This window comes from Acomys minous (genome assembly GCF_964271855.1).
Source record: "Acomys minous genome assembly, chromosome: 5".
NCBI lineage: Eukaryota > Metazoa > Chordata > Mammalia > Rodentia > Muridae > Acomys > Acomys minous.
Genome location: NC_140494.1, coordinates 76427868 through 76441742, shown reverse-complemented (window position 1 = coordinate 76441742; position 13875 = coordinate 76427868). Strand labels below are relative to the sequence as shown.

The 13875-nt window shown below is 37.7% G+C and overlaps 2 protein-coding genes across 6 annotated transcripts in view; one reads left to right on the top strand and one right to left on the bottom strand.

Annotated features, from left to right (window-relative positions):
* Positions 1-8540, bottom strand: part of CCDC82 (coiled-coil domain containing 82) — a 31685-nt gene extending 23145 nt beyond the window's left edge. For 2 of the 4 annotated variants that reach the window (XM_084783557.1, XM_084783560.1), the window contains exons 1-4: positions 7824-7961; positions 6607-6675; positions 3187-3917; positions 2552-2747 (exon numbers count right to left, since the gene is read on the bottom strand). In XM_084783557.1, the coding sequence (XP_084639683.1) occupies positions 2552-2747; positions 3187-3903 (913 nt within the window). In that variant the 5' untranslated portion in view covers positions 3904-3917; positions 6607-6675; positions 7824-7961. Of the gene's footprint in view, positions 1-2551; positions 2748-3186; positions 3918-6606; positions 6676-7823; positions 7962-8484 lie in introns of those variants that run through there. The other 2 variants (XM_084783559.1, XM_084783558.1) reach the window with 2 other exon arrangements.
* On the top strand, positions 6707-11796 carry JRKL (JRK like). 2 transcript variants are annotated; one of them, XM_084783556.1, is made up of 3 exons: positions 6707-7788; positions 8175-8361; positions 9189-11796. In XM_084783556.1, exon 3 carries the CDS (start codon positions 9299-9301, stop codon positions 10871-10873), a length of 1575 nt encoding a protein of 524 aa, XP_084639682.1. In that variant the 5' UTR covers positions 6707-7788; positions 8175-8361; positions 9189-9298; the 3' UTR covers positions 10874-11796. The 2 variants fall into 2 exon arrangements, with proteins under 2 accessions (XP_084639682.1, XP_084639681.1); XM_084783555.1 differs by having other exon boundaries at positions 6707-7837.
* Positions 11797-13875: the final 2079 nt, after the last annotated feature.

The following is a 13875-nucleotide window of genomic DNA, read 5'->3' as shown; positions in this document are numbered from 1 at the left end:
TGCTTCAACTAATCTTTAATTTAATAAACAAGTCTTTTAGTACTCTGTAGAATGAACTCATATTGCATACCCAAACAGAATGGTGGTACTGAGGAAAAACCATCCACACAACTGTTATAACTGGGGTAAAGCATCATGTGTCATGAAACAACCATTTTCTCTTAAAAAAACATTGAAAATTTATATATTCAATAATAATTGTCATGACTCTGAGATTCCATCTTACACTATCTGAATGGTGAAGATAAAAAAACTCAGCTGACAGCACATGCTGGCGAAGATGTGGAGAAAAGGGAACACTCCTCCATTGCTGGTGGGAGTGCACACTTGTACAACCACTTTGGAAATCAATCTGGTGCATTCTCAGGGAATTGGGAATAATTCTACCTCAGGACCTAGCCATACCACTCCTGGGAATATACACAAAAGATGCTCCACCATACAATAAGGGCATTTGCTCAACTATGTTCACAGCAGCCTTATTCATAATAGCCAGAATCTGGAAACAACTTAAGATTCCCTCAACTGAAGAATGGATAAAGAAAAGGTGGTACATTTACACAATTAAATACTATTCAGCTATTAAAAACAAGGAAATCTTGAAATTTGCAGGCAAATGGATAGAACCAGAAAAGATCATCCTGAGTGAGGTCACCCAGACCCAGAAAGATACACATGGTATATACTCACTCATAAGCAGATATTAGCCACATAATACAGGATAACTACACTATAATAAAGAGACTGAAACATCAACCAAGGACCATGTATGATGTGGACCTAGACCCTCTGCTCAGATGTAGTAGTAGCACAGTCTCCTTGTGGGCTCCACGTGTGGAGAATGGAGACTACTTCAGACATGGACTCTTGCCACCGAACTTAGATCACTTCCCCCTGGCAGGATGGCCTGGCCAGGCTACAGAGGAAGAGGTTACAGGCAGTACAGATGAGACTTAATAGGCTGAGGTTAAATGTCAGGGGAGGAGGGCTCCCCAAATCTGTTTGGGTGACCAAGAACCAGAGACTAGATAACTCAGAGATGTAAGGTAAAAGCAAATATTATTGGTCTAAGAAAAAATTGTAACAATAAAACTGTGTCTAATGGTAAAAAAAAATTTGTCAAATGTTTTCTCAAGAACAAAGTGAGCCTGTCAAAACTTTAATTATAATTTACTGTGTTTGTTGTAAATAAGTAAAGCCAAGTTCTTAAGTAGAAATCACAGTTCAGGAAAACTTGTATAGAGAAATTGTACATATGACAGCTTCTCAATATTATAGGAATATTTTGATACTATTTTGATACCAACAGATGTTAATTAAAAGAATGTGCACATGTGAAAATATGAAGTATCCACATAGCCCAGCAAACCAGCATTCTCCAAATAATCAATGTCCTGTTATAAAATCATGCACGAGTAAAATAGCCCATAAAATGCAAGATTGCCAATGGCTTGTAACATGAGTGTTAAAAGTTCATTTATATGGCTTCAGTTTCAGTTACAACTAACCTTCAAGAAGGTATCACTTGTCAAAGTTTTGTATATGAGCATTATCTGATAAGATAGGGAGAGCTCTGCTACATAGACAAACCCTGAATAGAAAAACAAAAACAAAAACAACAACAACAAAAAGTTTTTCCTTTTTCCAGATACAAATTAGTGTGAGGCAAAACTGTTTCATGAACTTCAACAAAGCAACACTCTACAACAGATTGAAAGCAGCTCAGATATAAAAATCAAGCTGCCTTCTGGTAAGACCAATATTAAAGATATCTAATGGGGCAGGAGAGGTGGCTAAGTGGTTAACAGTGCTTACTGCTCTTGTAGAGGACAGGGTCTAGTTCCCAGTACCCACATCAGGCTTACAACTGCCTTTAACTCCAGTTCCAGGAAATCCAATGCCCTCTTGCTTCTCCAGGTACCTGTATGCATACATATAGTGTACATATATATATATATATATGTAAAAATATATCTTTGGGCTGGAGACATGGCTCAGAAGTTAAGAGCACTGACTGCTCTTTTAGAGGTTCCGAGTTCAATTCCCAGCAACTACATGATGCCTAACAACCATCTATAATGAGATACAGTGCCCTCTTCTGGCACTCAGGCAAATATGCATGTAGAATACTGTATACATAATATACAAATACATCCTTAAAATTATTAAAATAAAAATATAACTTCAAAAGTATTTCAAAAAATGTAGAACAATATCAGTCTCCCTTTTTGGAAAACAGTTATTTACCATAAAATGTTTTTGTCAATACATTAAGTTTTCTAATGTTAATTAATATGTTTTAAATTACATTTACAGTACTAAATACTGACAAGGTTATCCTGATGAAAATAAATGTTTGTTTTCTGGGGTCAATAATATTTCAAAGAGAAATGAATTCCTGAAACCACTGAAATAAACTTTTACTTTCAAATTTAAAATATTCAAAAATAAAACTGTAGTTCCAAACCAATGATTTAGATGATATTAATAGGCTCTGATGCACTATATGATTTGAACAAGACACAAACCACCACCTTGATATTTAACTTACAAAGAGGATTCTGTTTTACTAATTCCAGTTGTGATGTAGTCACATTTTCTCCTTGTTGATTTTTATTCTCTTCATCAGCTTCCTCATCTTGTACTACAAAACCATCAAACATATAATCATCTCCATTTTCATCATATTTGTAATCATCCTCATCTTCCTCTTCATCGGTGCTTGAACAAGATTCCTTTTCAGAGTCCTTATTAAATGGAAACAAATGCTTCAGTAAATAGCGTGCTTTTAAAACAGCCAGTATAGCTATAAAATTAAAGCCAAAAGAAAAAAAAATGATCCACATAATTAGGTACATATTCTAAAGCTAAATATTGAACTTCTGAAACTAAAAAAGCGTAGACTTTGGTTATGTGATGTAAAGTGCTTAAAGTAAACATTAAGAATATGAGCAATTAAAAATGGGAAGGATCATACAGAACAACAAATAGTCTTTCTATTTTTAAAAAGAGAGGGAGGCTCATATCAAAATGTTGTTAAATACAACAGTACAGTACAACATTCAGGATGCTTATCTGAAAATTCTAGACTTATTAAAAATAGAATAGCTTCAGTAGTTTAATATTTATAAAACCTACTTTCAAGTAAAAATTTAACAACAATAGGAGCAACGAAATAAAACACACCTCATAATTTCTCCCACTATTGCGTCTCTGTCTCTGGCGTGATCTTTCTGAGAGTTCCTTCAGCTTCTGGTGGTGCTCCCGCTTGCGAGCAGCTGATGATTTCTCAGGGGTTTCTTGCTCCACTTCCAACGAAGAACATTCATCTTCGACCACCCTGCGTGCGCGTTTAGCACTTGCGTTTCTAACTAGGATATCACTGTCATCGCTCTCATCGCTGTCATACATCACAGCGCACAGCCTTTTTCTTTTTCCTAGCTTGATGTATTCGTCCTCCATATCCCCCTCTACAATTTGTCCAGTGTGTTGGCTGACATCACTCTCCGCTTGACCTGGGTGATTTTCATCATCTGGTGAGTCATTGTGTGTGGTTTTGCTTATTTCTTCTTCATTTATTGAACTATTGCTGGCGTTTGTAAGATGTTTACTGTTGCTTCCCTCACTTTCAACTTTGGTCAATTTAAGATCTGCGTCCTTTTCTGGTATTTCATTAGTAGCTGACTTCCCACTACTACCAAGCTCTTCATCACTGTCAATGCTTTTGCCACCGTCAGTCTCTTCATCATCATCATCAATCACTTCATTATCATCAAGCTCTTCATCACTATCAAGTAACTGTGAGAAAGTTCTTCTAGTCCGACGCCAATCAACTCGCGATTTTTGCTCAGGTACTTGGGTTTTAGAATTTTTCCTTGTCTCGTGTCCTCTAACATGTACCATTTTCACTTAAGCTTCTACGAAATAAAGTTATTAGGAACATGACCATGGCAACCAGATTACAGCAATGAATATAAGGCACACATTAATTTGGATTCATTAAATAGTCACAAAGGCAAAAATCACATGATATTAGAGTAAAAAAATTACAGAACAGTCAATGTATAAATAATTCATTGAACAGGTATTAATATTTTGAGCACCTGTTCTTAATTATGCTAAATGTTGTGCTAAAAAGGACACAGAGAAAATTATGTGTTCTTTAGAAAACTACATAAAACTCAAACATGCACACACAATTAAGAAAAATTTGAGGTAGTGTTAATGGATAACAAAAATGTGGTAGAAATGTCAAGATGTAGAAAGATTAGTAAGGCACTTCATTCACCAACAATCACCATGAACAGAGTTTATTAGACACAGTTTTCAAGGGCTGATTAGATTTAAAAGAAACAATGAAAGAAAAGGTATTTTCAGACAAGTTAGTAGAGTACAGGCAAAACTCTGGCACTGATAACGAACAGGTTACACTAATTGAATACATGTTACTAAGAAGGGATAAATAGCTTCTGGCAGGAAAAAAAAAGGAGACAAGAATAGAAAACGATGAAACTACAAAGATAGGGCTTTGAGGTGGCTTAGCAGGTAAATTGCTCATCATGAAAGCATAAGGCCCCACCCACATAAACACTGTTTGCAGCAGTACACACCAAACACAGCATTGCATGTGGATGGGGACAGAAACAGGTGAATCTCAGAGGTGGCTCCTTTAGACCAACTGAAATGGCCATTTTGATGAGAAACAGAGAAACAAGAAAAATAATAAGGTCAATAAACAATTGAGTAAGGTATTTCTACATCTTTGGTTTCCACAACTGGTGAGCAAACTACACTGCATGTATATGTTCAACACACACATACATGGAATTACAAAGATGGTTCATCCTCTGGCAAAGAAGGATTTGATTTGGAACAGAAGTAACATGAAATTTAAAGCTCAATCAAGTTACATGAACAAAATTACAATGCAGGAATTGATATAAAAAAGAGATGACAATACAACGCTGAGCCTATTCTCTAGGACTGTAGTCTCTATATTCCTTAGTGAAGTGGGAATGGAGTTATACTACACTTAAAAAAATACAGAATAATCCAACAAAACTTACTAAAAGTCCAATAATGTAGTCAAACAAAAAGGCAAGAAGGGTTTTATGGTAAAGCAGATCGTAATATAAGGAAGATAAATAGAAGCTTTCAGTTTGTGATTTTAAAAAAGTATATTTCACTAAATTTATCACAAGTATGTATTAAACTACAGACAGGTAAGATAACTAGAAATTTAGTAACATATGTACTTCTGTGGTCGCCAAGGAACAGAAGGAGAATCACAAAGTAATATTACATCGTAATACAAGTGTAAGAGCTTATAAAATTGGGACAATATTTCTCAAGTCTTTCTACTCATCATAGTATCAAGAGATAAAAGTAGAACCTTAAAACAAAATAGTCCAATGTTATTAAAATAATCACACTGCTTATGTTTTAGATTCAAATATTAGCTTCAATCACCCACTTTGTCTCATTTCTAAGAGATTGTTAGAGAAGCGTAGAGAAAAGAAATCATAAAGTGAAGATTAACTATTATTGAAAATATTTTTTAAATGTGTAACTAATTATGAGGGTGGTATCAAAACTACAAAGCCAAAATAATTTTAAACAATATTGGTATTACTGGACCAAGATTATAGTGTTCTAAAATTATTACTTAGAAGAGGAGAGAATGTATCATTCATTTCATTGTACTAATTTTGGTATAAGGTAGTATGCCTCTATATAATGGCAACTTCTCATATAAAATAGGAACAACAGAAATAAGAATATACACTTACAAATCTGTATAGCATAGGCTGAAGTGTAACTTTTTCATAGTATCTGCTATAGGATATAATTAACACAACAGTGATAGTAGCAAATACCAATTAGTAAATCAAATGGCATATTTGAATTATAGTTGGTTATAATCTGTGTATGTGTTATACTGAAGCAAGAAAAGATAAAAGCAATAGACATAAGTAGTGAATTGCCTTTTAAAAACCCTAAATTATTCTTCGAAGCATGCCATTTGAATATCCAACTGCTTTCCAATATTTCCACCCAATTTCTCCAATAGTTTCAAACGATTTTTCTTTAATTAAAGACTACAGTAATTAGGCAGCTTATGTTTTGAAGTCATATAGTAAAGTAGTATTTGTAAGCACATATAATTTTTCATAAGCCAATTTTGCATATGTGCAGTAAATCATAAGGCTTTCTAAGAACTTGTTTGAATTGGGAGAAATAATAAAAACACTAAAAAGATAACTATGATTTCATTGGATACATGAAAGTAAATATAGACAGTGAAATGTTAAAGTGAAAGATGATTTTATTTTAGTACACAAAGCAGAATGACATACATCAGATCGCTCTTAAAGAACTAGAACATGCTCAAAGCACATTTATTTTGCAATGGGTAATTTCTAGGACAATATTTGAAATGATTAATCAGACATGATTGTACATAATGATGGTATAAAAGAAATCACGTATACTTACAATTGATACTTTCATATTTATTTTTAAAATCCTGACAATGATCATCCAAAGAAGATATTTATCTTCATATACAAATATCAAAAACAAGGACATAGAATTTAAATGACTTACCAAAGATCACAAAAGTTGCTAGTGACAGAGCAGGAATTAAACACAGGTCTCCTGATTCCCCGTCCAGTGCTACACAATGACAGATGGTAATATCGTATGTGTACAGGAAGTAAAAATTAACACTTTAAAGTAGTATTTTATTTCTTATTCATGCTAAATTTTAGTTTTAAAGAAAACAACTGTCAAAATGGCGAGTTAATAAATATGCTTTTCTAAAGTTATGTAACTGAATTTAAGTGTACATGGGTTAAGTCAGAAATTTTTGAAAATTATCCACCACACAAGAAAAAAATGTGCAAAAAAGATGGAAAGCTGCAGCCTTCCCTCTACCATTTTATTGAGGACATCAAAACCAAAATTTCATCATTATCATGTAAGATGCGCATAGTAACTTTGGTGTCTGCCAAAAACCACTATTTGCAAGTGTTCTTTCATAGTAACTTTATAGGCAAAAGATGGTACAGTGTTGATGCCACTTGGATCTCTTGTCAGAAGAAACATTTTATTTTAGAACTTGAGGTGAATTCATACTTAAAAAAATATCTCACATAGAAGCCATCTACTTGTTCTACAAAGTATAGGTAGATGATAGTTACTTAGCTCAGATTTCAAACAGATTTCAAGTGCAATTCCTTAGGCTATTTTATTATTTCAAAATTCTACCAAGAGGGATTAATTTGTGAAATTTGTTAAACATCAATCCTCTTTTATGTTTTCTTTTTATGGAGGTTTAGAGAGGAAATATTATAAACCAAAAATAGTATTGAACATTTATCAAAATACCACCACATGTTCTGGAGCAGCAGTGCTACTAGAAATAATAAATGCAGTCTGCTCCCAAGGAGCTTACAATCTTATGAAATTACTAGGGACATCAAGAGCAGAGGAGCCCAATTAAAGATTTAAGAGTTATATGCACGATTCTGCTTACAATTTTTATCACACTGGTCTGAGTCAATTTATCATAGCCCTCCTATTGCATACATAACACAACGGAAGTAAACACATAAAGAGGCAACTCCTCCCATTTGACGTCATAGTTCAATAAGTCACAATCTTGTAGAATGGGTCCTGCCAGCCTGGCATCCAGGATAATAGATCACATTAGCATCTGTGACAAAGACTGTGGCTCCCTAAATCCAGCAGGGATTAATGGCAGAGAGAAGAAAAGATCCTTTGGGGGTACGAACACCAGGGTCACACTCATGATTACCAACCTGGCACTCTGGTGGTGACTCATTCCCCAGATACAGAACTGGGAGCTCAGGCCTCCAAAAGGGAGGGGCGGCTGTTCACAGCAGACAGGAACCTCTGATACAGCATCAACCAAGACAGCACAAGGGCCAAGGACTGTGGGAGGGGTGTGCACGCACACATAAGGGACTGGAGAAACAAGGAACGTAAAGAAGAAGGGTTGTGTACCCTGATGGGGTGTGCTGAGAAACTCCCAGAAGGGGCTGTGCACAGACAGATAAAAGGTCCCAGGAACATCTGAGGAGACACCCCTGGATGGCTGTGCTCCCAGAGGCGAGATCTTAGGAGACACCCGTGGATGGCTGTGTTCCCAGAGGCCAGACCTGAGAAGACCCTCGTGGATGGCTGTACTCCCACGGGCAGGACCTGAGGAGACACCCGTAGGCCCCTTCCGCATCCGTGACAAGCAGCCAAGAGATGGCGGGCCGCAACGATGAGGGCATCCGCCCTCCCCTCCACTAATTAGGCTGCGTTCTCTGCCTAAGCCGTGAGAGGGACCAGGTACCCCCGACCCTCCCATCCCCCTCCACCTCCCAGGCCTCCCCTCCACTAGTTAGCAGACCCTGACAAGACTGGAGAGAATTCCCGCCAGGAATTCGCAGGGAGCCACCCTCTAGTTCTCACCTTTCAAAGCGCCACTGCCTCTATTCCCGCCCCGCCTCCGCCTCAGTACCGCCACCGTCTCTACTACACCCCCGCCCCGGCTCCGCCCCGCCCCGCCTCCGCCCCCTGGCTCATTCCCCTCCACCGTCCCCACTCCACCCCGCCCCCGGCTCCGTCCCGTCCCCGCCCCTGGCCCCGCCCCCGGGCTCTGTCCCGCCATCGTTCCCGCTCCGCCCCCGGCTCCGCCCAGGTTTTCTAGGCACCACCACGTCCCTCCCATTTTCCGGAGACAGCCGGAAGTTCCGCCCCCTGGCGGGGCGGGGCGGGACCGGGGCGCGGCTTCCGGGAGCGCGCGCTGAGGGAGGAGCGGCCGCACCGCCGCTGTTGGGGAGCCGCTGAGGTGGGCGTGCGGCGTGGGGTGTACGGGGTTGGGGAACGGAGCGGGCCGGGCAGGGGCGACGGCCTGGCTGCGGGTGGAGGACCCGGTGGGCCGGCTCCCCGAGGAAGGGGAGCCCGGCTTCCTTCCGCTCCGCGCTAACTTTGGGGTGTGGCCTGTACCCCCGGGCCTGAGCTGGAGCGAGAACTGCGGCCACGGGAGTATTAAATCACAAGTCTGTAGTCCCGATTATCAGCCAGGAGGTGAGGCCTCCTTGTCAGCCTCACTTCTGTTAAAGGCCTGCCCCGCAAATTTCCTGTCACCTTCCTCCTCGCCCTTGTTTTCCCAGCGTCAGGGCTGCAGAAGCTGAAACAGGTCGAATGTTCGAGACTGTTAAGTCTTAGTAAGGATTCTTAAGGATTGCCACAGTGTGAGTTCCAGACTCTCCAGACCCCCACCATGTCAGGGAAGCGGAAGCGTGTGGTACTGACTATTAAAGATAAACTTGATATTATAAAGAAACTCGAAGATGGAGGCTCTTCCAAGCAATTGGCGGTGATTTATGGAATTGGTGAAACAACAGTTAGGGATATAAGAAAAAATAAGGAAAAGATAATTACCTACGCAAGCAGCTCTGATTCCACCAGTCTTCTGGCCAAGAGAAAATCTATGAAGCCATCCATGTATGAGGAACTAGACAGAGCAATGTTAGAATGGTTCAACCAGCAGCGAGCTAAAGGGAATCCCATATCTGGACCAATTTGTGCCAAACGGGCAGAGTTCTTTTTCTACGCATTGGGAATGGATGGTGATTTTAACCCTTCTGCTGGTTGGTTAACCCGGTTTAAGCAGCGGCACAGCATTAGAGAGATTAACATTAGAAATGAAAGATTAAATGGAGATGAAACTGCTGTGGAAGATTTTTGTAACAGCTTTAGAGATTTTATCGAACAGGAGAATTTGCAGCCAGAACAAATCTACAATGCTGATGAGACTGGACTCTTTTGGAAATGCCTACCTTCCAGGACTGCAGTAATTAAAGGTAAATGTACCTTTCCCGGGCACAACTCAGTTGAAGAAAGAGTCACTGTTATGTGTTGCACCAATGCAACAGGCTTACACAAACTTAAACTTTGTGTTGTGGGAAAAGCAAGGAAACCTCGTTCCTTCAAATCGACGGATACCTTAAACCTGCCTGTGTCTTATTTCAGCCAGAAAGGTGCGTGGATGAATCTCTCCATTTTCAGACAATGGTTCGATAAGATTTTTGTACCTCAGGTTCGAGAGTACTTAAGATCCAAAGGCTTGCAGGAAAAAGCTGTGCTCTTGCTGGATAATTCCCCAACACATCCAAACGAAAATGTCCTGAGGTCAGATGATGGCCAAATATTTGCTAAATATTTACCACCTAATGTAGCTTCATCGATTCAGCCCTTGGGTCAGGGAGTCATAGCAACCATGAAAAGAAACTATCGTGCACGCCTTCTCCAGAACAATTTGGAAGAAGGTAATGACCTGAAATCATTCTGGAAGAAGCTGACTCTGTTGGATGCACTTTATGAAATAGCAATGGCATGGAACTTAGTAAAGCCAGTTACCATTAGCAGAGCTTGGAAACAGATTCTTCCTGCCATAGAGGAAAAAGAAGGGTTGGACTTTGAAGAAGAAGATATTTCTGGTGCTACTGTGGCCACCATTTTACAGCATACCAAAGGACTGGAAAACGTGACTCCTGAAAATATGGAAAAGTGGCTTGAGATTGACAGTACTGAGCCAGGTTATGAAGTATTAACTGACAGTGAAATCATCAGAAGAGCCCAAGGCCAGACAGATGAATCCAGTGAAAATGATGAGGAAGGAATTGAACTGATTCCAGAGAAACATATAAATCACACAAATGCTCTCCAATGGACTGAGAATTTATTAGATTATCTAGAACAACAAGGTGATATGATTCTACCTGACAGACTGGTAATACGTAAACTTAGAGCCACCATCAGAAATAAGCAGAAGATGACAAACTCAAGTCAATAACAGCGTTTAGATTTTATCATTGTTATAATTGTATTTCTGATATGTGGTGTAATGTGCTTCGTGCTATACACTGTCAAACATAGTCCTATGAAATACATACGCAGAATGTATCCGACACAGTTTAAGGATTATGTGTTGTATCCCCTTATTTGTAAAAACAGAACTACTTCTGTGTAGGCATAAATGACACATAATCATATATTTGTTTCTATAAATTAGTGATCTCTTCTATAAGAGTATCGGTCCCTACCTTTTCTAGCTTTAAAAGTTAGGTACAGTAAACAGATTGAGCACTTTCTTGAATTCTGTTGCTTGAGTTTTGAGTACTGCAATAGCAATCTATTGTGCTAACCATATTAAGTAGTTATCTGATTTTTGTATTTGTATAGGTTGAGAATTAAATGATTAGATCTTAGGGTAGGGTGATATAAAATAATTTAAAAATGAAGTATAATAACTGGTGGAAATAATCTATGAATTATAAAAAATAGAATAATTTTTGTTTTCTTACATATTTGTGGGTGGAAAAGGTAATTCTGGAAATGAATTGTATGTAGTAAGTAATTATTAAATGAGAGGAAGCTGGATAGCTGAATTTGGAAAACGGGGTATTAAAAATTTGGGAAACATTAGGCTTATTTATACAGAGAGAAAAAAGAATTTGGCCTTTTATTTTGAGTTGGATTACAGTATAGAATTATTTACATAATTTTTATTAAGTGTTTTTTAATTATTACATGTAATAATATGAACTTCCACTAATATTTGGGAAACACCTGAAAGTTTGTTCCTAAAAGGAAGCATTAGAAAGTTAATTTTTTTTTTACCAAGTATTTAGAAATATCTGTAACTTGAAAAATTTTGTAATACTTGGCTGATTTTATTTGATATGAAAAAATAAAGTTTTTATTTTAGGTAACTCATATTCTGTTTTCTTTTTTTTTTAAAGAAAGCACAAGCAACAGGGAAGTGCTAGAGATAACAATTTTTGGTTTTAACACAAGAAGGAATTCTGTCATTTGTTCTATGAGTCTTAACAGGGTTTCTAAATTCTGCTTATCTAAAATGTTGAACATAGCTTGCATACATTAAGATTACTATAATTTAAGAAAAACATTTTGATTATGTCTGGGCTCAAAATACTAAAAGAATTGGTCACAGTTTTGAATGTTTGATTTTTCCATTTTTTGTTTTGAATTTTAAAACTTAAAGTTTTATCCTTCCATATTTTTTTTTACTGTTGTGTTATATATATGTATGTCTAGATTTTTTCAAAGTACTACTTTATGATAAAAATGTTTAAAATTGTATTCGTTTAATTAATTCAGTGCCTAGAGGAAAAAAAATTATAAGTTAACATGTATATTGAATTAGATAACAATTATTAGTTAAATTGCCTATAAAATACTTTTTTATAAAATGAAAACGTACACCAGAAAGGCTCTTTATTACTTTTCTGGATTTACTTATTTTTAATAATTTTATTTCTTTATGTGAATTGCAGTGATATTATTGCCACCTAGTGGTCAAATCACCTTTACTGTTGAACTATTTGGTTTTAAACAACATCTAGTAAAAGGTTCACTATGTCCTTGAGGGTCAATCTTTTATCTCTATACTGGGAAACTGTTTTTCTTTGGTTTGCAGCTATTTGTTCTCTGAAATTTGCAAACCAGTAAGCTAGTAGTTTTGTGTTGGTACAGAATGCTTCATCTTAACAGCTATCATATCTTGAATGTTGTTTGTGTTCTAAGTGAATTAAATAAAAACCCCTATAGTTGTCTTATTCTTACTTGCTCCAGGTAAGAATTTCAGCTTAGGTGTTTGACTATAATCAATCTAGATGAAACTCTTATATTTTCCTTGTCTTCAGTATTTATTCTTTACTGTCTCCCTCTATCTCTTGCCACACATATGTGAATTTTTCTTATCTGTTTCCCAGCACACCTGTGGCAACCATTGCCTTTTTCTTTATTCTTTTATGAAATTTGTTTTCCACTCTATTTTGTTGTACTGCCGTTACCTTTTTATCTTAGTCTTAGCATTTGATGCTTGGATGTTATGCCAATTGATTTCCAAGTCACAATGTTCAGTGAGAATCATTTCACACTCCAGTGTAGTTAAAACCAATACTGGCAAAATGAATAGTTTACATACAGATTTCTTTTAAGTTCACAGGCTGTCTTGAAAATAGAAGACTCAGTACTATCAACATGGCCAAAGATATTGAAAATCATTACTGTAGAAGCACAGCTTCAAGTAAGCATTGGAGAAACCAGGATTGTCACTGATGCCCGGTCACCTAACATACCAGAGTCAAAATGGTCAAACAAACTAGTGATTTCTTTACTACTCTATTAGCCAGCCTCCTCCTTAATCTCCCCAATATCCTAAGCATTATAAGTCCCTAATCCTGAGCTTTGTCTCTCATTGACTAGATCCCATTCTCATGAAAGAAACCCTAAGTACTTTGGCATCCTCTACCAATAGAATCTGTCCTTATGTTTATCACAGATCCTTCCTCTAGGCCCTAACCCTGAGCTCTGTTTAACAGCCAATAGAACTCATTCTTACTGCAAAGGTTACAGGTGCTTTGCTACTTGGCTTGGGAGCTTCTTTGTAGCTGTGCCTAAGGCTTTGCTGTGATAGTTGTCATGTGGAAACCTTTTCTAAAGTTTTGCTGTGCTTGAGGTTGTGAGAAGAATAAGCTATGAGGTCAGACTCTGGAAATTTGGACTCAGTGCCTACAAGGATGGTACTCACCTCATCCTGATTGTCTCCCAACCAGCCATGAAGGAGACAGTGTCCTTAGTGCAGTACTATGGAAGGCATACACTTAAGGATACAATTAAGTCCAAGCAGATCAAAGAGGTAAAAATAAGTACTAAGTCAGACAACATGGGGGGAAAGGGTAGAGGATGTAGTTAAAGGACAAGAAGAAAATATCCAGGGGAATGTGGCCTTTGACGACCTGCACTTTACAATGTGTACATTTCAGCATG

Coding starts and splice junctions, on each gene's coding strand:
- JRKL (XM_084783556.1), top strand. CDS start 9,299: ATGTCAGGGAAGCGGAAGCGTGTGGTACTGACTATTAAAGATAAACTT.